Source organism: Colletotrichum orchidophilum (assembly GCF_001831195.1).
Source record: "Colletotrichum orchidophilum strain IMI 309357 chromosome Unknown Scaffold_85.1, whole genome shotgun sequence".
Taxonomy (NCBI): domain Eukaryota; kingdom Fungi; phylum Ascomycota; class Sordariomycetes; order Glomerellales; family Glomerellaceae; genus Colletotrichum; species Colletotrichum orchidophilum.
Genome location: NW_019173041.1, coordinates 53,508 through 75,684, shown reverse-complemented (window position 1 = coordinate 75,684; position 22,177 = coordinate 53,508). Strand labels below are relative to the sequence as shown.

Sequence of the window (22,177 nt, the reverse complement as noted above, 5' to 3'; positions counted from 1 at the left end):
CGGAGCTGGGAAGTAATGAAACAAACTTCAAGATGGACGAAACGCTTTCAAGTCGGTAGCAGTACGGCGCTCTCTTGTTCACTTACACATACGTACACATGCGAAAGAGAGAGTCGCGGCTGGCCACATACGGAGGAGCCAGCATCATCTGTCGACAGCAATCATGTTCACATCACACACCTAACGGATCACGGATATTCGGCAACCGATTATTGTTTTCGATTCTCAAAATGTCGCCATCGTCTGCAGGATTGGGGTGTTACGAAAGGCTTGTGTTCCAAGAGAAGACATCCGGGCTGTATATAGCAGCATCACGACTACACGGGGGTTTAAGGCGCTAGGAGGCGGCTATATGTCAATTACGACGCCGCAGATACCTATTTCACACCAATTTTAATGATACCTATTTCACGTTGCGCTAAGCCAGTCCTTCGCTTCTCGCCCATTGTTGACATTTTCTGTTTACAGGATTGTTTTTTCTTTTTTCCTTTTTCAAAGCTTTTCCTTTTAGTAACACAGGCATTCCTTGAACGCTGAAAATTGGGCCTGTTCATATCCCACTTTTCTGATCGGATCCAGTTTTTGTTTGGAAGAAACAATCCCAACTCCGCTGGTCATCTTTGCCAGCGCAAGCCGCGATTAAACTCGGACATCAGATGGCATGATGTTAGCATACGACTGACACACCTTTTTGTCGGTCCAGGCAACAGACCCCGTCGCAGAAAATCAGACCGAAGAGACTTGCCATCGATTGCGGCATGTCCCTGCTGCATGCGGCTAGCCACACGTGGGTGTCGACCACTTTTTAGACGAGACACCTCTTTTGTGTCTTGGTCCTTGTTAGTAGCGAGAGCAATTCTCAGAAGCGCATCTAGCTGGCTAGGTATTTATCTGACATGCGTCGCGCTTACAGGCTTCCCACCGGAAGGATTGGTTATCTGACATGCCTGGACAGGTCGCCGGGTTTTCATCTGCTAGTGCTGGCGCGTGGATGCACACCAGTTGCCTAACAGCCACAAACCCGGGATACCGACTTTTTATCCCGGTCCGGGTTAGTGAGCTCGAGTTCATCCGCGATGACGACCTCGCTTTGTGGTAGAATGCTCAGTTCTGCTACTCTAAGAGCGCCTTATCGAGTCGTATATATGGCCATGCACTTTGCTTCGAGATTTTCCCGGGCCTTGTCGTCCCTCCTTTCTATGAATCTCGATGCTACACGATTTCAGTAAAGGAGTCTCCAGGACACGCCTCGCTTCGCCGCCTCTCTCCTTCTAGTAGTTGAACCAAGAGTGTGTCAGACCACAACTCCTTATAATTTATTTGGACTTGGACAGGGGTCAACCTCGTCATGGACACATTACCACCGCCCCCGAGACCCGATAGCCCTCCGCGCCGGCTACGGGCCTGCGAGCCGTGCACCCGGGCCAAGGCCCGCTGCCATTTTCGCGAGGAGAACGCCCGCCGGCACCTGTGCGATCGGTACGTCGTCAAACTGACTTGAGATGAGCGGGCTCCGTCCCGAAAAAATAAATTCGTAGAGTTGTTACCTCTCAAAAGTGTACACGGGACTGACGTGATGCGAACGGGTAGATGCGAACGACTCAATGTTGACTGCTCTGCGAAGACGAAGGGTGTCAGGAAGACACGGCAAATCAAGCCTCTGGTGAAGTAAGTACCTTGTTTAATTCCATGAGTCCACCCCCCTTTGGTGGTCAGTCATTAGTAGACTCTTGAGAATAGCTGCATGAGGAGGAATCAAGGGCCGCGGGTCCAGAGCTAGACTGACGAGAGAAACACAGCCGCATCGCAACACTAGAAAAGCAAATCGCCCACCTCGTCACGCCAGAAAAATCCCCAGCGGACTCGACCCCGAACGACGCGAGGGCAACACCCTCGACATCTCCGCCTCCTTGTCACGCCCGCCGCAATGAACCTCACTCAACAGCAGCCCTCATTCACCGGCCCCCAGCAGGACCCATAACCCACCTCTCCTCGTCCAGCGTAACGACAACAATAACACCGCCCCTAGGTCTAACCTGGTCCCAAGCCGCCAATATCCTCGCCGACTTCCGTGCAAACTTTGTCCCCAATTTCCCCTTTGTCCAGATTGACGGGCCCGCCGCGGCAACGGGATCCCCGCAGAGGCTCGCGCGCGACAAGCCGTTCCTCTTCAGGGCAATCATGCTCGTCGCCGCGCCTGTGTCCAAGTCGAGGGCCGAGGTGATGCACCGCGAGGTGCTGGCGGACATGGGGAGACGGCTGCTGCTCGAGGAGGAGGGGGGCTTGGATTTGTTGCAGGGGATGTTGGTTGTCATCATGTGGTTCGTAGGCCCCCTTCTTTGTGTACTACCATTCATAAACTCAAGCCATGTTGTCTCATTTATTGTTGGCTTGAATGCACGAATGATTCGAGACCATCAAACGCTCACAAAGTGCGCCGAAAAAAACACAGGGCCGAGTGTAAGTACTGGTTTGATAAGCAAATCACGCGACTAGTCTACGCAGCTCTGGGCTACGCTCACAGCCTGGGCATCACGAAACCCCCGCGCTCGCTCCTGCAGTCGACCCGTCTCAGATCACACTACTACCCCGAGGAGCGGCAGCCCGAGGACTGCTTCTCCATGAAAGCATCCTTCAACATGACGGAGCACCACACCCTCGAGGAACAGCGCACGTTCCTGGGTCTCTTTTGCGTCGTGACGGCCAACTGCACGCAGTTCTCCCGGAGACAGAATCCCCTCCTCCCAAGTCTATGGGAGTCTTCTGGGGGGGGCCGGGACCAAGGTATTCGGGGGCCGCACCAGCTCATGAGCAGGGAAGGAGGACTGGCGTATCTAGACGTCTGCTGCGAGATCCTCACGGCGTCCGGGACGGTGGAGGACCGGATGGCGGCAAGGATGTTCAAGATGGCTGCTACCTCTGCGCAGATCACCGACGGCTTCGGGCCCGTGTTGGAGTGTGGACGGGGCTTGGGCATGGGGGTCGGGTTCGAGGAGGAGGCTGGGCGGATTCAGGCGGGTGTTGAAGGTGTTTTGGAGGGTCTTGATGCGCGGGATCCCTATTATGGTGAGTGAGTCCCTTGTCCATTCTCTTCCCAATTCATGGAAGGTGTCATAAAAAACGAAAACACCAGAGAAAAGGGGTAGAAGAAGAATGGAAAAAAGACTAACACATCAATTTCTTTTTGTTAGCATACCTCCGCCTACAGCACCTAGCGCTCCTAGTCCAGCTCTACGAACCAGCAACCAAACCCTCCTTCTCATCATCATCGTCATCACAACCAACACCCCCCCAATACTCGTCCTTCCAGAGCATAGCCCACCGACGAGTAACCTACCTCCAAGCAGCCCTCTCCGCAGCGCGCTCCTACTTTGACGCCGTCCTCGCCTTGCCCCCCGAAGCATACCTCTACCACACCTCGGTAGACACGGGCCTATCGCAGGGCGCCCTCGCCGTGACGACGCGGCTGCTGGTTCTGACCGGCGTCGAGGGGTGGGATCTCAAGCGCGCGAGGGACTCGTTCGGGTTCGCCGAGACGTGCGACAATCTCGCTGCGTTTCTCAGACGGGTTCTGCAGGCCGGGAGAGAGAGGGTGGAGAGGCTCAAGGAGGAGACGTGGGTGAGAAATAGCGGTAGGGGCCATGCCACTGCTGGGTTCGACGGCTGGGAGGAGGCCAACGGGGGCGAGTTTGACGTTAGGGAGTCCTCGTGCGAGGACTTGATCGGGAAGATGGGGTGGATCAAGGAGTGGTACCAGACTCGCGTCCAAACGGAGGAGAGCGGCATGACTGCTGGCGGTGTTGGGAGGGAAGCGGTAAATAAGGATTTGATGGAGGAGATTGCAAGGATTTGGCAATGGCCTGCGGACACGGCAAGTGTGCCTATCTTTAGCGGTTTGATCAACCCATTTGACATCTGTTACGAGGGTACTTGACGAGACCAAGATACACTTCATAAATGGTAGCTGAGCAATCTCGTATTAGAGCACAGAATTGTATTCACCGTGCCATGTCTATCTATGTAGAGTAATATAGAAACACAGAATCTGGGTATGCCCCGGGTTTCATCCGTTCGCTTGTCGTTGCGCCATAGTTATAAAAAAGAAAAAAAAAGTCAGTTGGTACAGTCTATCGTAGCATACGGTCGGTCTACCATCCCCGTTCCTCGGATTTAAGCCATCTTCGGATGGCCCTCAGGAGGTCGTCTGTCTCAGGCGCGCATGGCCAAGTTGAACTTGTAATTATTGCTTCCCTTTCACACAGCCGATCAATCAACGTGGCTGCCTTACTCAGAGGAAATCCCATGCAATCATCATGGGTAGCGCCACCAACAGGAAGAAGCAAGCCATGAGAGCTGGGATGATGGGTGGCACAGACTCAGCTGCTTCCTCGAGGAAGAAGAACAAGTCGGCTATCGGTACAAGAACGACTCTACGAAGCAGGTCGAGGGGGCTCCGTCCACCGCGACAGCACCGGCAGCGGGTCCAGAAGCTGTGACGGTAGGTAGCGTCGCCGTGTTTTGGTGCTGAGAGGGCGCTCCGCACATCGGCGCTTAGGTCTGGTAGTGACCGGGAAGACGGACGGCCTTTTGATTTTCTTGTCAGCAAGAGAATTCATGATAGTCCTCGTGAAACGGAATGGGTGAAATGGCAGAGCATGCGATGAAGATTAGGTGATGAGCGGGTTAAGTGGGTGGATGTGATGGTGGGGAAATCCATGGGTGTAAAGTAAGGTACGTGAAGGAAATAAGTGGAGGGCCGGAAAATAGGAGGAGATGCCGAGAATGTGGAATTAGGCAAGTGGGTAGGGTTGGATGCCGGAGACTCACCGAGTGTTGTCCGGGGCGGCAGCGGCGACCGGGCGCCGGAGGCCGGCAGAGGAGACCGGCTGCCGTCGGGCGGGATTTCCTGGGTCCGGCCCTTGGTTCTGGCGTAGTAGGCTAGCTCGCTGTTAGATACCAAGATGAACACACGATAGAGAGCCACGGGAGGAGATGGCGGTGAGAAGACGCACGCATTTTCTACTATCTCCTATAGGCAGAGGTTGTCCTGCTAACGGACTCGGAGGTACCGGGCGAGGGAGACTTTCCGTGATGAGTTTGGACGCTCTTGTTGGCCCCGGTCGGCTTGTGTTCAATCGCAAGAGCCGGGACGCAGATGTTTGTTGATGCCAGCGTTGAAGGGCTGGCATTCCTCAATAAATGGCGAGAGATTGAGCGGGGAAAGGAATGTTGCAAGCGGAATTGCTTTGTCAGTTTAGCTTAAGGTAGCCCCCCTTTGGCCTCCCCCTCGTTTTCTGTTTCCTGTATCCGTACGGGATGGAGGGAAAACGTGCTGTGCTGGTGCGAGCCAGATTCCGAGTCGACTGGTAAAAATCTGAATTGGGAGACTGCCTCGCAACGTCGGGCTAAATGAGCGAGCGAGTTGGGATGCCAATGGTGCTATGCGGATGCCAAGACCAAGGGTCTCGGCCGGGTATTGTGACTGATGGAGGTTGAAAAGTTAATGCAGTGGGCCGGCGGTGCACGAGATGCAACCAAGTTTCTCTGCGTGTAGATGGCAGAAAAAACGAATGAGGCAGGTGATGCAGCTGATGCAGCTGATGCAGAGATCAACAGCCCGCTGCAGCGTGAGGTATCCGTACTTGCCAGCGACGAAATAATTGTGGATAGGAAAGGGAAACGAGGTGAGAGGCAAATTGGTGGACTACCTTAGTCCCTTGGGTGCTTAAATTAAGGTAAAGTAAGGTAGGCGTGACGGAGAACAACGGGAAGAGAGAAGCCACGGGCGATGCTTGATGCCAAGAAATCAAAACAGAAGGCCAACGAACGGTGACTGCGCGACTGCGCGACCCGCACAGATGCCGCTGCAAGCGTCGAAGGGTTGATCTGTTCCTTCTGCGTTGCCCTGGGTTTTCTGTGCTACGTGGTGCTGTGCGGTGCGTTGCCCTGGGTGCTTTGCTGTGCGGTGCAGCCTGTGCTGTGCTGTGCTGTGCTGTATAATCTTTTTTAGAGTTTGGCACCACAATAAGGATACAAATGTACGGATACCCCAAGCATCATTCGCCCGCTGCCTTCCCCTGTCGTCGTCCGTGGTTGTTGATTGATTGAGGTCCTTGGCGTGGAGGGGAGAGGTGAGGATAAGCCACAATCCTTAGTCCGCGTGAGCACAGGAACGGGTAGGATGGGCGGCGAGGCTGGCTGGTGATCACCTCAGGCTAAGAGGATATTAACCAAGGAATCTCTCAGAGCTCCTGCTACAGCCTACCTCTAGCAACCGAAAAGGGGGGCGGATCGGTGTTAGGGCATCTGCCTCTTCGCCGAGAATCCTGCCAGTTGACCAAATCATGACTGACTGGGTCGGGTGAGATCCCATCAGGACTGAAGGAAACCTTCAAGTTTGGGGACGTTTTGCACAGCCTCCTTTTCTCGAACGCCGTCGATTGCCGGCAACCACCTTGTCGTCGCTGACGGGCGCGTGCGATTAATGCCGCCCAAATTTGCGCCTCATGCTGGGGGGTCGGTCCCAAGACTCCAACGATGAGTGAGCAGTGAGCACAGGCCTCGAGGTAAATACTAAACCGCCAAGACGAAAGCATAGTCTCAGTTGTGACGACTGAGTTGCAGAGTTGTATATCCGTATACATCAATGTACAAGAGATGATGTTGCCGTACCAAAGTGGTAATTACCTGAAGCAAGCGCTTCGCTCAATCATTTGAAACTCCACGTCCCGAAAAAGAAAAAGAAAAAGTGCACGTTTGAGCTGCCGCTTTCCATACCTTATCCAACGCCAAAATATAATACCTCCACCTTGTATCCGTACTCGTGTCAAAAGACCCCAGAGGCCCAGAAAAGTCAACAAGCCAGCACTTTCGCTTACAACCATGTATTCCTCGTGCTCAGCCTCCTGTAACTGCTCCGCTCCCGCCCATGGTACGCCGCATCAGCCGTCATATCCTGCTTGGAATACTTGCCGCGCCACGGCCTATCGCTAGCTTCCTCGAAGAAGTAGTGGTTCGACCCGCTCGTGTAAGCAACTCGCCACGGCACCACCAGGTCCCTCTTTGCAGGTCCGCCACCGCAACTACCTTTGAGCTGTTCGCTGGGCGGCGAGTTGACCGCCAGCGCGAACAGGTTCTGCGGCTCCGTAAAATCCGTCACCAGGCCGGAGCAGGAGAGGAGGTAGGCGAGGCAGATGACGTTGATGACGAAGACGAGGGCGAGGACGAGGTAGAAGCATTTTTGCCACTCGGCGCTGTGGCCCGAGGTGTACTCCTGCGTGCGGATCGATGCGTTGAAGGGATCCAGACTCCCCGGTGCGCCGAGCTGTATCTTTTCATGGCGCCAGTAGTGTTCAAAGGGGGTGTTGAGGCTGCCGATGATGAGGGTTGACGAGGCGTAGACGGCGAGGGCTTCGGCCATCGAGGGGAGGAGAGGGTTGAGCTGTGGCTCTTGGAGAACGAACTGGGAGAGGATACGGGCGTTGGAGGCGTTGTTGTTTTGAGCTCCGCCGTTGAGGTCCATCGACAGACGCCACTGATCCGCAATGTTCTATGGCAGGGGAACCAGTGAGTAAGTAGGTGACAGAGAAAAGGGCATTGGGGGTTCCTCACCTTCCAGTCCGTCACGGGGGTGGATTCGGTGACTTCGGTGTGGACATTGGTGTAGCTGTCCGTATCGCCGCTGTCGTCGCAGTGTGCCTGCATATGCGCTCCTGCAGTGCCAGAGATGTTGAAGTGGGTTGAGCAACTGGGTGACACCCATGATCTCATTTCACAAAGGGTATAATTCGCTATGAATACCGATTTAGTGAGGATGTAAATAGCGTCACTCACTGCCGATGTGTTGGTTATAATGTTGAAGTCCGAAGGATACTTTGGATAGCTATTAGTCCTTGCCTCGTAGATACGCCCATCGGGGTCACTTACAAGCTGGAACACTGGCGGTCGCCGCCCATAGTCCTTACCCCAGCGGAAAACTCCATCCACCGACGTTCGATTCAGCCACTCCGTTTCCGATACGCCAGGAACGTATCGCTCCCAGTCCTGGGGTCCGATTTTCTGTCCTGGGATTGGCGTGTCGGTGGAGGAGATCCTGCCTAGAGGCCATTCCGTATAAACCAGTGGCGCCAGTTCCTCGGGAGACATGTTGACACACATAACGTTCAGCGCGGGCGAGACCACGCTGGCTCTGATGCCGTACTCGCCGACACCCGACAAATCATTCGGCTGGAGAATCTTGTTGACGGGATTCGTGGCTGCATCATAGACGCTGGGGTGAGGCATTGCGAGGGTCACGTTGTTGATTATCCTGCCGAATCGCCCGTAATTCTCAGTCGTGTTGCTGTATTTTGCATCGATCCAGGCAGAGGTCAGCGTTGTGTTATCATACAACAGCGCCGTTCCCACTGGACGGTGTACAACATCAACGGTGGCACTTGTACCATTATGATTGATGGCGTCCCAGTCACCCAAGAATGAGACCAAGTTGCGATACGCTTAAGAGGTTGTCAGCACGTCGCTTGATAGCAAGGCCACATTTGGTAGATGCGTACATTGACCAGCATACTGCACTTCCAGGCAAGCGTTTCCAGCAGTGTCAACACCCAATGGGTCACTATCTCGCAATGGCGTCGGACAGCTTTCACGCGCAAAAGGTGGGTTCATGTAGGACGCCAGAACATAGCCGCTCAACGTCTTGGTCTCCCAGTTGCCAAACTTGAGCTTGGGGGTGATCATGGCGTCTGATGCGGTCGTATAGAAAGTTGAAGCAATGGTGGCAACGAGGGACACTACTCCGAGAAGGGTCATGCCGGCATACGGCAGCGTCTCCCAGTGCGTAATGAGAAATCCAGGTTGCTGTGATACATTAGACTTGTCCGGCAGCAAGAGACGACCTTGACTTACAATGACCCAGTTTCTCATTGTCATCTCAGCGAGGGTCATACCCTCGGACCTTCTTACGAAAGCGCGACGCGTCAATACCTGACCGATAAAGGTAACAAAAACCGTCACGAAAGAGATTTCAATGGTCTTTGCGAACATTGCGCATACCAAAGACGCTGTTGACGGAAGGATGCCGCCGCTTGATGAGATTTGAGGGCCCCAACGCGGCTGCAAGACAGCCACGACGAACCAGAGGCAGCTCAGTCCTGTGGAATAGAATGATAGAGCCAAGATGGATATTGAGAACCAATTATGCTTCTTCCTATGCACATCCTTTCGTGAGTCGCAGTAAGTTGGAGGACGACCTCAAGTGGGTGTCAGTGATTACCCAGCACAGTTCAGCTTGTAAAGACATAACTTACTGAATCTCTTATACAAGGCATCCTCGTCGTCCATTGGATCAGGCTCTTCAAGAGAATTCTCATCACATCTCGTTGAACTTTGACCAGAAGTCGATTGAAGTGGTCTAATCTGTTGCCGACTCTCGCCTTTTTGTTGAGTCGCGCGACCCAGGTCTCCCATCTCCTCGGCGTCTATGAGAGGCCATGGCTTTGAAGACTTTGGCGGATCGTCCCACGCCATTGATGTTTTGCGCTTCAGAGTTGCTGTATGTCTTCTGTCTCGAGACGAGAACGGCGACTGTACGGGCGAAATTATGTCTAGATCTGACTCGGGTGACAGTGGTGCGGCTCGGCGGTCTGCTGTTCGTGGTGATGTATGTCCAGGCTTTGGTGTACCCAGAAGGCCTTTGTTGGAACGAGGCGTGGCGGGTGAACTGCTTTTAGAACCGACGGGGACACGTGCGAAGGATATCTGGTTGATGACTTTCTCCACTGAAATACCGAACGGGTCTCTCCCATAGCAACTCGACTTGTCAGGTTGAGACGGGGTAGTACTCTGGTTATGTGCAGCGCCGGTGAGAGTCGAAAGGTCCATGGCGTCACCAGGTGACCTTGGCTCACGGCCATCTCGTTGGGAATTAGAGGATGAAAGAAAACTGTCCGGGAAAGAAAAGTTGCCATCTTGCGTTTGTAAGTTGAGAATGTGAGTCTCTTCCGCCTCAGGGATAGGATCTATGGAGAGAGGGATGCGACTATGATCGGTTCTTCCCATTATAGGTGGGTACCAAGGACAATCAAGGGCTTGGTGTCATTACAGGGCAAACATTAAACACTGATGATCCAATGAGACATGAATAAGAGCGGTGGTTCCGTCACTCAAAAGACCGACGCAACGTCTGGTTTCTGATGTCGAAACCTTGGATGAGACGGCAGACGGAATCCTTGGCCCCTTTGGTGATGTGCTGGTTCCAACCGAGGATACGTCGGCTGCGCCAATAGTAAGTTGAGCAATGATTCTAGAGAAACATGCGTTAAAGGTGGTGGACGTCTTGAGGCGCGATAAACGCTAACGTCTGTTGAAGCCGTAATTGCGTCGCGTACGGTGAGGTCTTGGTGGCGCGTAGCATGAGACGTGACACGGCGCAAACAAATCAGAATGTACTATATGAGACTGGCGAGGAATGGTGTGGGAAAGCTTGGTGGCTGGATGTTGGAACTGTTTGTCGTTGTTCGATTTCGTTTCTTGCGACAGGAGATTGACGGTGTTCAAAGGGGGCTTCTTTCCCGGATGCGGTCCGTAAACGGGTGCACAGGGAGACCAAAGTTGGTATGAGGAAAAAGGAATAGAATGATTTGGATGAGACCTTTTGGTATCGTGTCTGCGTGACAGAATGCGGAAATAGGGAGAGAGAGAGGGGGAGGCGGTTGACACAAAGTGTGTTAGTTACAAAGAGGGAAGGAAGAAAGTCTCGAAGAAGCTGGTGTCCCGTGAGATAAAACCAACCAGAATTTGCGGCCTCGGCAGGAGCCCCAGATGCCATCGGGGGGCAGAAGACTTCTTCATATGTGAGAGTCTCGACTTCTGTCAACTCCATCTCCCTGACCCACCTCGACCGTCGTGTCGAAGATCTTTACTTCAACTTCATAGGGAACCCAGGCAGGGGATGTAAGAAGCCGGCATGGATCCTTGGAGACGCATGGTGGACATCTATAGCTGAGGCTATTCTCGGTCTCAACTGACCTGACGGAGCCCGGCTGGGGGGTTTTCTGCTGAGAAAAAGGCTAGCTTTCCCAAGCAACGATGCATGGGACGACGGAGAGAAGGTGGTTGGAGAAGGCTGCAAGAGGAAGAATTCAGGGTCACCGCCGCCCAAACCTGCATGATGTCCGGGAGGTGATGCAAGCCTGTATCGCCCAGGGCGGCCGCATGCCGGAATCAAGTCTTGGCTTCGTTGGTTGGAGTCGTTGGACCTTGTCAGACTCTTCCTTTTTAAGACGAGGCCGACGCAAGGGAGACTAGCATGACGCACGTGGTTCGAGTGTAACTGTGTGTCCAAAAGACATGCCCCCCTACTTCTATCCAACTCGCACTCGTCAAACAGTTTGAGCTCATGTAGGCAACCATGCAAGAGCTGCTTGATGGGAGTAGAGAGCGAGGCTGTGTGGCTGCGGCTTGCCGTAGGTGGTCCAACTTCCAATTTGTGCACCGCACATTCTCCTGACCCGCATGATGCCGCATCCTCCTCCATGTTTGTTTCTAAATTGGATCATCCCGCCGCAACGGAATCAACCTAATCAAGCTAAATCACCGGTTTAACCGCATGCTGGAGACATTTCGATCGAGGGCCTTCGTCTATTCCTCTTGCCACCTCCTCGAAGATGCCCAAGTACCTTGTTATCGAAGAAATCCAACTTGGAAACCAAGTGAACCGCAAGTGCGCCTCGAAGATGCCCGTCGGGATACGGGCACGAGCGAGGTATACAGCGGGCGATCGATGACTTACTGCCCTCTCCCAACAGATCGAGCGGCACAGATGCTTACACGCTAGACTTTTTTTCCTCATTTCATTTTGCATTACTACCTTATGTATCATCAAAGAAAGAAGCCACTGCTTACAATAGCCTGATTTCATCTATCAAACACCCTCCCAGGACACATGCGCTTCGCCTCTGCGCCGATCGCCGCCAGCCTGCCTTGCCAGTACACGTAAAGTTCCGCCCATAGTGATTTAATGCAAAGTATTTGATCATGGCCCTCAAAATAGAATCAGCAGCCTATGCTCGGACTGCACCCGCTCGTCTCGACGCCTGGCTTCCAGCGCCAGCCCTCCTTTGGGAGTTTGGCTTGCTCAACGTGTACTTGGCGAAGGCTCGCGCCAGTGCCTTCTTGCAACTGACCTTCTGGCTTCCCACAAAACTTTCAACCGTCACGGCGATGGCTCTATCAATGTCCTCCGCCTTGCAGTACTCCGAGAGTCTCATCTTTGCAAAGGCCTCGCTGATACGGATGATGGCTTCGAGATGACGCACCTACGATGACGTTAGTTGGCTTGCTATTTCGAAATTTATGGGAAAATTCATTTGGAACACTTACCGTGATTGGATACGCGCCAGTTGCTAGTGACTCCCTTCTCATGTCGGCGAAAAGGCGCGCGACCTTGTCTTCGTCCATGTTGTACAACTTGGGACTGACGCGATCGCGCGCATACAAAATGTACTTGCGGAGGAGTTCCTGTGGAATCTCGCCCTCTTTCCTTTGCGATTCTGCTTGCGTGTCCTGGTTCTCTGACTCGTGCTCAACTTCCATCGAATCCTCTCCGGGTTGTGATGACGAGGGGTGGCTGCGGCTGTGCGAGCCAACTATGAACCGAGCAAGACGCTCATCCTCTTCGGGCTCAACCGTATCCCGAACCACGCAAAGGATGTCGAAACGAGAAAGAATGGGCTCTGTGAGTTCGACGTTGGCGGAGAAGGGGATTGTCGAGTTGTACCGCCCGCCAATAGGGTTGGCTGCAGCAATGATACCACAGCGAGCCTGGAGAGTCGTGACGATGCCGGCCTTGGAGATGGAAATAGTCTGCTGTTCCATGGCCTCGTGGATCGACGTCCGGTCCTGGTCGTTCATCTTGTCGAATTCGTCAATCAGGCAGGTGCCCTTGTCGGCAAGCACCAAAGCGCCACCTTCGAGCGTCCATTCGCTCGTCAGCGGATCTCTCCGGACACTGGCCGTCAAACCGACGGCACTAGCTCCTTGTCCCGTTGCGAAAACGGCCCGATGCGCCGTCTTTTCCACATACTTGAGAACTTGAGACTTGGCCGTACCAGGATCACCCAGCAGCAGAACGTTGATGTCTCCACGAACCTGGTGAGAGCCTCGTCCTACTTTGGCAACACCTCCGAACAAGGACAGCGCCACCGCAGTCTTGATATCGTTGTGGCCGTAGATGCTTGGCGCCATGGAGTTGACAATCTTCTCAATGATGCCGGGTTCGCGAGACAGCTTGCGGATCTCATTCTCGTCCTCTTCAGTCATGCGGAATCCTGCCAATTGGTCGTGGGACTTGACAACATTGTTTGCCTCTAGGATGGTGGCGAAAACAGGAAATCCGTTCCTGTTGTTCAACTGGGCATCGTAGTTGTTTCTGTATACGCCAGTCACCTCAATCTCTTCGCCAGGCTTGGCCTTGTCGATAAGGTCCCAGAGAAGGATGACATCTCGGTGGCGAGGCAAGCGACCTGCTGGGACTGTGCCGGGCGACTCCTGAAGGGTCAGCTTCTGGTAGTTGCGGTATACCGTCTTCTCTGAGTTGAGTGTGAACGGCCCCCTGGACTGGCAGGCTTGGCAGTACGAGATTTTGACCTCGGTGTTGGATTCTTGCTGGAATGGGCCGAGTGTAACACCGCACTTGCTGCAGTCAAATTTGACATATTTGAGCTGGGGGAAGACACCGGTTCTCTTCGTGACGACTCCGCTGACACGCACCAAGCAGTTCAGGTGTGACTGACGGAGCTGTCTCAGGGTATAGTGAACGGGAAGATCGAAAATGCGGACGTGGATCTCGGAGTGAATACGCTCGTAGTCGGGGTAGTGAAGGAGTACGACGTCCATAGCGACCTCATCGAAGAGCTTGAGCATCTCGGATGGTGCGTTTGCCAAGAAGTAGGCGAGGATGGCCTTAGATGTGGAGAGCTCTTCGTAGGAAACTTCGAGAGACTCAGCGTTGATCTCACCAAGGGTACGAATGCGGTTTCCGTAGACAGAGGAGCCGTGGTCGTCGGTGTACTCTGTCAAAAAAGCTTTGAACTCTCTCTTGATGGTCCGTTGCACAAATGGTTGAGACACCCATTCGGTCAGACTGGCCGCCTTGACATCCTGCAGGGCCTCGAGAGAAAGCTCTTCGTCCATGATATCGGCGTCCATGTCTTCATCAGGGTCCTCGTCGTAGGCATGGCGCCGACGCCGAGGCTGAGCCGAAAGGTCGATATCGCCTTCGTCGTCTTCTCCAGGCAAGAACGCGGCAGGAATTCTTTGGCGTCGAGCGACTTCTCTGTCTCTACGGTTGAGCGTGGCCTCGAGCCGTCTTCTCGCAGCAAGGTCCATGTCTCCATATTCGCCCTCGTCGTCGATGTCGATACCTTCATATCCATCATTTTCCCTAGCTCTGTAATCTTGCTCGAATCCATCTCGGAAAAGGTCAACCTCGTCTTCGGCCATTTCATCAAGTTCGTCCAAGTCATCCTGAATCTCGGCCTCGTCCTCGATGTCCTCGTCGTCGTCCCCACCGTGTGCCATAAAAGGAGCAGGAGGCGATGAGGGCATGGGACTCGAGGTCGGGGCGATTGATGAACCATCGTCGCCATTTGTGCGACCACGCTTGCGACTCGATTGTGAGGCCAGGCCTCTGTTGGCAGAGCTGGGGTTGCTTCGGAGGGGAGAACTGCACAAGCGGTTAGCCATGAAGTCTTTTCCTCATGCACCACAGTGGAGCGACTCGTGTCAGGGCAGAATGGGGCAGTATCATGATTCTTACCTCATGATGGCAGCGTGTGAGGAATTCTTTGTGAAATGGAATATTCCTCCTCCCGAACTGCGGGAGCTTGCGACAAATTCGTTGATAGCGGTTGTGAAGAAGAGGGGGGAAGCAGAAATGGGGAGAACTGGGCGCGGGATGAAATTACCAGAGGGCCCCATCCACGTCGCCAGGGGGAATCGCGTCAGGGGGCAGCGCGTAAAGTGCCGCTTTGCCTAAAACAGACGACGCGTAAATGGGCAATTGTGGACGGCTGCAAGGAACCTGGAAAGTGGAAGCTGGTGCAGGTACGTATCTGACGTACCGGCATGGAGAAGTCGCGTTTGGGGGGGGAGGTGCTGGGCTGGAGGCCTGGCATGCTTTCCATATCGATCTGCTTCTCTACCACCCGACCTTATTCAACCACTTCGGATATCCTTAATCCACTTCTTCCCAACATTTCTATACCATCGCATCACCCTCTCAACATCATTGATCTATCTGCGACAGAGATTGCGCATTTTCCACAATGTCGATGGACCCCCCTCCACCACCAGCTCCGGCTGGCGATGCTGATGCCCCGGCTGTCGCGCCGAAGGCTACACGCAGCGAAAGCTTCTCGTCACAGAAATCCAACGACTCCCAAACTGCTGCTGAGTGCGCCATCTTCCAAATTCTTCCAGTGTTGATCACAGACTAACGCTTATCTTTTGCATAGGTTTATTAGAGACCAGATGCAATTGGAAGCTGACGCGCGCGAGGCTCTTCCCTATGTTCGTCTTATCGCCACTCCCGTCTATCTGCAAGATGAACTTTCCTGACTGTCTCAAGAGCATCGAAAGCTGTACCAAGATTCTTGGATCCCTGCGCCAGAGTGTATTCGCCTGTCTCACCTGTAATCCTCCGCCTGCCGAATCGAAAGACCCATACGAAGGTGCAGGCGTCTGTTATGCTTGCTCTGTCCAGTGCCACGGCGAACATATTCTTGTCGAGATATTTACCAAGAGAAACCTCACATGCGACTGCGGCACTAAGCGATATCCATCTACCAGCCCCTGCAGGCTACGTATCAACTCTGCCACTAATACTAAAGGCGGCGTGCACTCAGAGGAGCCTGATGCGAACAACAAGTACAATCAGAACTTTAGAAACAGATTCTGTGCGTGCGAGTGTGATTATGATCCATTCCAGCAGAAAGGTACCATGTTCCAGTGCTTGGGACTGGGTACGTCCGAGACCGGCGGCTGCGGTGAAGACTGGTACCACCCTGGCTGCTTGGTTGGAATGGGGCCCAACTGGTTTGAGGGTATGAAGAAGGGGAAGACCACAACTGCGAAGGAGCCCACAGAAGCTACGGCTTTGCCCACAATCTCGGAAGATTCAGAAGCGCGTCTCGTGGACGAAAGAACAGCAGACAAGAAGCAGAAAGAGGAGGAGGAGGAGGAGGAGGAGGAGGAGGAGGAAGACGATGAGGACCCTCCGATGCCACCCGGCTTTCCAGGCGAGGACGATTTTGAAGCATTCTTATGCTACAAGTGCGTCAATGCCAACCCATGGATCAAGAAGTACGCGGGAGCCAAGGGGTTCCTGCCAGCTGTTTTCACGACGCAAAAGAATGCTGATGTATCAAACACGGAGGAAACGGCTAAGAAACGAAAGGCAGAAGACGACGTCGACATGGTAGAGGCTAAGCGGTTGAAAAGCACCTCCGAACTAGCCGAGGGTCGGCTTGACGGCAGTGATCCGGAAACCAAGCCGGAGACCCAAGAAGCTCCGTCCGCTACATGCCGGTGGGCTGGACTTCCATCTCCGCCAGCCGAAGAATTCTCGTTGTTTTTGAAAGAGGACTTCCGCAACAATTTTTGTCGATGTTCGTCATGCTATCCTAATCTGGATCCGCATCCACAGCTGCTGGAGGAGGAGGAAACATACGAGCCACCTCTGTCCGACGGCGGAAACTCGGAACACGGAGGCTCTACAAATGGCAGCGGCAGCCTGCTAGAGCGTGGGGAAAGTGCCCTTCGCAATGTCGACCGTGTTCGTGCGATCGAAGGCGTCATGGCGTACAACCACCTCAAAGACCAGTTAAAGCCTTTCTTCCAACAATTTGCAGAGAGTGGCAAAGCGATCGGCGCAGAGGACATCAAGACCTACTTTGCCAAGCTCAGAGGCGACGACCAGGCCATCAAGGACGCGGGAGGGGCGGCCAGTGGTTCAAAGGACGATAAGGACGACCAGCGTCGGGAGCAAAGTGGTTACTGATCTGCTTGAGTACCACGGTATCTCTTGCGCTTGAGGTTATGCTTGTATGATAGCTTGAATGTTGGATTCGGATTAAGGTTGGCAGGCAAATGGCATGCCACAAGGATAATGGTTTGTGAGGATATAGGGCTCCTACGCCTCCGAACGAGGTCGACTGTGTTGAGCTCACTCAGCTCCAACTAGTAATTCGACTTCTTTGGGCGGCTACGGCCTGGCAACAATCACGTCATGTCTCCTTGAGGAAGCCGTCTTTTTTCAACATTTCTTCTGGCGACTGCTGGGACTGAATTACTCGTCATCCCTGGCTGATTATTCTCGTACCACACCTACCCTGGCAGCAAGTTTGAGTGAGCAGTGGGCACGACGAATCAAAGGTGCGCCCAACACGCCGCCAGACCTCCAGGTTCCAAGCCTACCAGACGGGCACCTTCATCTAGACGAACCGCCCATGTTCTGCGGCGCAACGATCGTATACGGCCAAGCTCCAGAATCAAGCAAAATTCAAGGCTACCCTAGCTACACAGCCGTAAGCAGACGTAGGACAGCATTTTTGATCACCGCATGTCGAGCGTCAGGGCCTCTTCGAGACCAGCCCCCCGATCTGCATCATGACTATCCAAAGTAAGCTACATCGACCTTGATGGCAGCAGCATGAGGCTGGTCTGAGTTTACCATTATGGGTACGCAATGTTGACGTTATTTCTCTCCCGAATGGCATCGTCGATTGTGTTGCAAAAACAGAGGGTTATAAGCAAGATCAGTTCCATTCATGAAGCATGACCCAGTTTCAAAATTTCTTCTCCTCGTGTGCTGTGAGGCGTTCCAATTCGACAGATTTCCTAAGCCTACGACTTTTGCTTACGTTCTCGCTCTCTCGCCTACAGACCGCCAGCGGCTTAGAATTCTCGCCTACACCAGGTGGAGTCCCGTCCATCATTACCTCACTAGGTACGTGGCGGTCAGAGAATCATCGCCGGCAGATTACAGACTGGCGTGAGGACCTTGGTTGGCACACATCTCAATACGGAACCAACTTGGTGGCACAAGAATTGTAAGACAGCGGAAAGAATCGATCTCCCCAACGTCTTTCTGTGTTCTTTCTGACTGTATGCTCAAGATGTCATGTTCTTGAGCATCGATATGTATGGTAGAAGGGAGAAGAAGATGTTCGGTCCAGATGAGCGAGCGTGGAAAGAAGCATTGGAGCAACTGCCACTCGTGTGGTCGCAGAAACGCGGAACGCCCTTTCCAAACCTTCGTGAAGTCGCGAATGTCTCGGGCCTGTGACCTGCCATGAACTATATCTCTTATCTTTACATGAGCTGATTAAAGCGGTCGAGTGCCGTGGCATTATCGTTCCGCCCCTCTCTACTTCCATCGGGATGTCCGTACGTCGAAGCTACTGCGCACTCTCTATATAGACCTGAGCTCCATCCTCTCAGCTTTTATTGTCTTGACACTTCTTTCCCCCACATTCGTCTCCAATCCTTGAAATCTTCAGCTTGATAATTTGTATTTTCGTCCGTCTCCATCTCGCTATGATGTCTCCTAAGAAGGAGGCACCGATATTGGAGATGAGGGCATCGAGGTCGCCCAGCGATAGGGGTATGTCCGAGCCCATCGACACCGCAGAGGGTGTTAAGCTCGAGCGGAACATCTCGATCCGGCATATGGTATTCATGGCGTTGGGTGGTTCCATTGGTGCCGGCCTCTTCGTCGGATCTGGTGCTGCCCTCAGCTCTGGCGGACCTCTGTCCCTCGTCCTCAACTTCGCCCTCGTCGGCTTCGGCGTAACATGTACCATGGGCTGCTTGGGTGAACTCGCCGGTAAGTGTTGTTCCCTATCCCCGTCCCTTGGTGCTTCCCAATATGTACATGTCAGATCGCAATAACAGGAGAACGCTGACACATTCTTGCAGCCGCGTATCCCGTAGCGGGCGCCTTTTACGAGTATTCGAGGCGCATGATATCGGAGCCCTGGGGATTTGCAATGGGCTGGAACTTCGTCTTTAACTGGCTTATTGTCTTCCCTTTCGAGCTCACGGTGATCGCAGCACAGATCAAGTACTGGGCCCCAACCTTGCAGCCGGCTTATGTGATAACACCAATTCTGGTTGTTCTGACCGCGACCTCGTTCCTTGGCTCCAAGTGGTTCGGTGAAATTGAACATGCTCTCGGCATCGGCAAGGCCCTCGCTATCACCGTCTTCATCTTTGTTGCGATCTTCATCATCACTGGCGCAGTCCCATCAGATCCACGGTAATTATTCCTGCTTTGATCTCCCTCTCGACTGAATCAACCTGACTTGTCACAGACACGGAACAGGAGCCAAATTCTGGCACGATCCCGGCGCGGTGAAAAATGGTATTTCCGGATTCTTCTTGGTCTTCCGAACCGCCGGCATGTCGTACGGTGGCACGGAGCTCCTTGGTCTGACGGCGGCCGAGTGCAAGAACCCCCAGAAAGCCCTACCTCTGGCGACCAAGATCGTCTTTGGCCGCATCTTCTTCTTCTATATCGTATCGCTCCTCTTGCTCGGTTTTGTCGTCCCATCCAATGACCCTGACTTGGCCTCGACCGGCTCCGGTGCCAAGTACAGCCCTTTCACGCTCGCTGCGCAACTCGCCAACATCCAGCATCTCCCAAGCTTCTTCAACGCCCTCATCGTTTTGGCAATCGTGTCGATGGCCAATACCAGCATCTTCGCGGCCAGCCGGGCCTTCCAAGCCATCTGCGAGAGGGGTATGGGCCCCCGGTGGGGAGCCACAGTGAAATGGGGCGTTCCCGTGTACGCCTTCGTAATCACGTCCGCTTTTGGTCTCCTGGCCTTCGTCAACCTGGCACCCGGCGGCGGCGCCATCTTTGACTGGCTATTGAGCCTCTCGGGAGCTAGCAACTACTACACGTGGGCGTCTATCTGCGTCAGTCATATTCGTTTCCGCAAGTCGTGGGCAGCGCAAGGACATGACCCCAACACGCTCCTTTGGAAAAGCCCTTTTGGCGTATGGGGAGGCTGGGTTGGACTTGCCATTTGCATTCTAGGGCTGTTTGCAAATGTTCTGACGGCCATTTGGCCCGTCGGCGGCCATGATGCGCAGGCCATCATCCGCGACAATCTCGGGACAGTGATACCGATTGTATTGTATATCGGCTACCGGGTCTGGCAGTCGAGGATCATGAAGGTGGAGCAGCCTGTACTCATTCCATTGAAAGATATGGATGTGCGGACGGGCATCCGTCTCCTTGACAATGTTTCTAGCTCGGACGACGCAAGAGTTACTACAATCACTGGTGGCAAGTGATATGGGTCATTGACGTACGACGACATTGTTGAGCTGGCCGATCGCAGCGATGGGAAGGAGTTTAATGAGTTGGTATCGAAACCAGTGTGCCTTGTGCTCTCCTAGGCAAACAGCCACAGCAACAGTACACATGGGGCAATGCGGTTAATAGATTTGTTTCGTTTCAACAAACCATTAATGTATTCGATAAAATAGGCCAAGTCCAAGGTGCTTGACCCGCATGACATGAGGTATAATGCGATCGCTCGTTCTCAAGCGATTGTCCTTCCCAGCAATCCCCAACGCCGGTAACTTTTACCCTGAATGCTCCATACGCCCCAGTCCCGATAGCATGCTTCGTAAATTAGCAAACGCGTCATGTGCTGCCTCACTGGCCAGAGGAGCCAGTGCTCGAGTTCGCACTCGAGGGCCTCGGCGGCGGGACGGGCATGCCCATGGGGATCCCCAGGTCTCTCTGCATGGGGACGCCGCCCATCATGCTAGATTCTGGAGACTGCGGACGCGAGTATTCGTCACCCATTTGCTGGCTTCCGGAAAGTTGCTCTTGCGCAGCTCTCTTCTCCAGCTCCCTATCCAGCTCCTTCAAACGCTCCTTTTCCGCCGGGTCGATGAGATCGTCGTCGTCGCTCCAGCACGGGTCCTCGTCGCTCACCTCGGGCATGGCCATGCGCTTCCAGAACCGAAGCTCCTGGCGCGCGGCAACGTCCTCCACGCGCCGATCCCATCGCGTCTCGTCTTCGTCGTGCTTGCGCCGGAAGTTGCGAAGCACTTCATTGGCCTTCCCGGCGCGTTCCTGCATCTCCCAGATCTGCTCCCGGAGTCTGCTATTCTCGGCACGGGCTTCGGCGAGCTGCGATCGGTAGGAGCGATGCCATGCGGCGACGTCAGTGACGTGTTTTGCCTTGTACTCGTGGAATTGTTTCAGCATTGCGGCGAAGACTGTCGCGTATTGGCTGAGGAGTGTCGCGTTGGCATCGCGGCTGTATTTTGCCTTTTCGAGAGACTCGGAGAGGATGGAGATGAGTGTGTCGAGATTCTGTTCCTGAGCTGGAGAATGTGTCAGTAATTGTGATGAAAAGCAATTTGGTGCGTATGTTTGCGCGCGCGTACCAAGAATATCGTCAGCGGCGTTGTGAATCAGGTCGTCATTGCCCGTTCCCTGTGTTCTCGCGCGACTGCGCACCCTGCCAAGACCAGAGACTATGTCCTCGGTGACACGGCGGTTCTCCGTAAGCTGCCTGCTAAGCTCCTCGACCATGCCATAGATATAATTGAGCTCGGCCTGCTGGCCGGCCGGGGTGGGCACGCCGCCCATGCCGTTGGGCACATTGCCGCCGTTCATTCCGTTCATAAGGACGAACTGCTGGTACTGTGCGTGAGCGAGGGCTTGCTGGGCGGCGGAGAGGGATTGCGCGTTGGCGGACGACGCAGGGGAAGGAGGTTGCGGAGGCGGCAATGAATGTTGTAACTGTTGCTGCTGCTGTTGATGGTGATGCTGTTGTTGCTGTTGAAGCTGGAGCTGACGGGAGGAGAATTGAACCTGCTGCTGCTGCTGCTGCTGCTGCTGCTGCTGTTGAGATTGTTGCGACTGGTTGTTGGAGCTGAGGATGGGGTTGAAGGCGAAGTCGTTGGAGGTGGAGGTGGGAAAGTTCATGGCCCTTGGTATTTCTGCCCGCTTTGGGGTGGAGTGTGGTTGGGTTGCACAACTGGCGGGCAGCTGCCGTGGTTAGATGCTCTCGTGCTCGCTTCTGTGTTTTATCCGGAGGTGAGCCGGGGACGGGACCAGAACCGGCGCCGCTGCCAAATGGAAAGGCGGTCT

General features: G+C 54.0%; 8 protein-coding genes across 8 annotated transcripts; 3 read left to right on the top strand and 5 right to left on the bottom strand.

Annotated features, from left to right (window-relative positions):
• Positions 1–1,348: 1,348 nt before the first annotated feature.
• Positions 1,349–3,934, top strand: CORC01_09409 (uncharacterized protein; the record flags this gene model as incomplete). The annotated part of the gene is made up of 5 exons (XM_022621038.1): positions 1,349–1,479; positions 1,591–1,668; positions 1,800–2,321; positions 2,453–3,066; positions 3,192–3,934. The coding sequence occupies 5 exons, from the start codon at positions 1,349–1,351 to the stop codon at positions 3,932–3,934; spliced, it is 2,088 nt and encodes a 695-aa protein (XP_022472426.1).
• A 354-nt stretch (positions 3,935–4,288) lies between these two features.
• Positions 4,289–5,016, bottom strand: CORC01_09408 (uncharacterized protein; the record flags this gene model as incomplete). The annotated part of the gene is made up of 3 exons (XM_022621037.1): positions 4,289–4,584; positions 4,828–4,938; positions 5,013–5,016. 3 exons carry the CDS (start codon positions 5,014–5,016, stop codon positions 4,289–4,291), a joined length of 411 nt encoding a protein of 136 aa, XP_022472425.1.
• Positions 5,017–5,439: 423 nt separating this feature from the next.
• On the bottom strand, positions 5,440–5,882 carry CORC01_09407 (uncharacterized protein; the record flags this gene model as incomplete). Its single annotated transcript, XM_022621036.1, has 2 exons — positions 5,440–5,544; positions 5,643–5,882. Coding segments are annotated over 2 exons (345 nt in total), but the record flags the coding sequence as incomplete, so codon positions are not given.
• Positions 5,883–6,874: 992 nt separating this feature from the next.
• CORC01_09406 (uncharacterized protein) lies at positions 6,875–10,056 on the bottom strand (the record flags this gene model as incomplete). The annotated part of the gene is made up of 5 exons (XM_022621035.1): positions 6,875–7,549; positions 7,612–8,495; positions 8,553–8,856; positions 8,905–9,248; positions 9,306–10,056. The coding sequence occupies 5 exons, from the start codon at positions 10,054–10,056 to the stop codon at positions 6,875–6,877; spliced, it is 2,958 nt and encodes a 985-aa protein (XP_022472423.1).
• A 2,003-nt stretch (positions 10,057–12,059) lies between these two features.
• Positions 12,060–14,742, bottom strand: CORC01_09405 (MCM2/3/5 family protein; the record flags this gene model as incomplete). Its single annotated transcript, XM_022621034.1, has 2 exons — positions 12,060–12,314; positions 12,379–14,742. 2 exons carry the CDS (start codon positions 14,740–14,742, stop codon positions 12,060–12,062), a joined length of 2,619 nt encoding a protein of 872 aa, XP_022472422.1.
• A 581-nt stretch (positions 14,743–15,323) lies between these two features.
• CORC01_09404 (uncharacterized protein) lies at positions 15,324–17,056 on the top strand (the record flags this gene model as incomplete). Its single annotated transcript, XM_022621033.1, has 3 exons — positions 15,324–15,451; positions 15,513–15,567; positions 15,626–17,056. The coding sequence occupies 3 exons, from the start codon at positions 15,324–15,326 to the stop codon at positions 17,054–17,056; spliced, it is 1,614 nt and encodes a 537-aa protein (XP_022472421.1).
• Positions 17,057–18,597: 1,541 nt separating this feature from the next.
• On the top strand, positions 18,598–20,358 carry CORC01_09403 (amino acid permease; the record flags this gene model as incomplete). Its single annotated transcript, XM_022621032.1, has 3 exons — positions 18,598–18,883; positions 18,976–19,315; positions 19,371–20,358. 3 exons carry the CDS (start codon positions 18,598–18,600, stop codon positions 20,356–20,358), a joined length of 1,614 nt encoding a protein of 537 aa, XP_022472420.1.
• Positions 20,359–20,725: 367 nt separating this feature from the next.
• Positions 20,726–22,012, bottom strand: CORC01_09402 (uncharacterized protein; the record flags this gene model as incomplete). The annotated part of the gene is made up of 2 exons (XM_022621031.1): positions 20,726–21,405; positions 21,469–22,012. 2 exons carry the CDS (start codon positions 22,010–22,012, stop codon positions 20,726–20,728), a joined length of 1,224 nt encoding a protein of 407 aa, XP_022472419.1.
• Between the last annotated feature and the right edge of the window lie 165 nt (positions 22,013–22,177).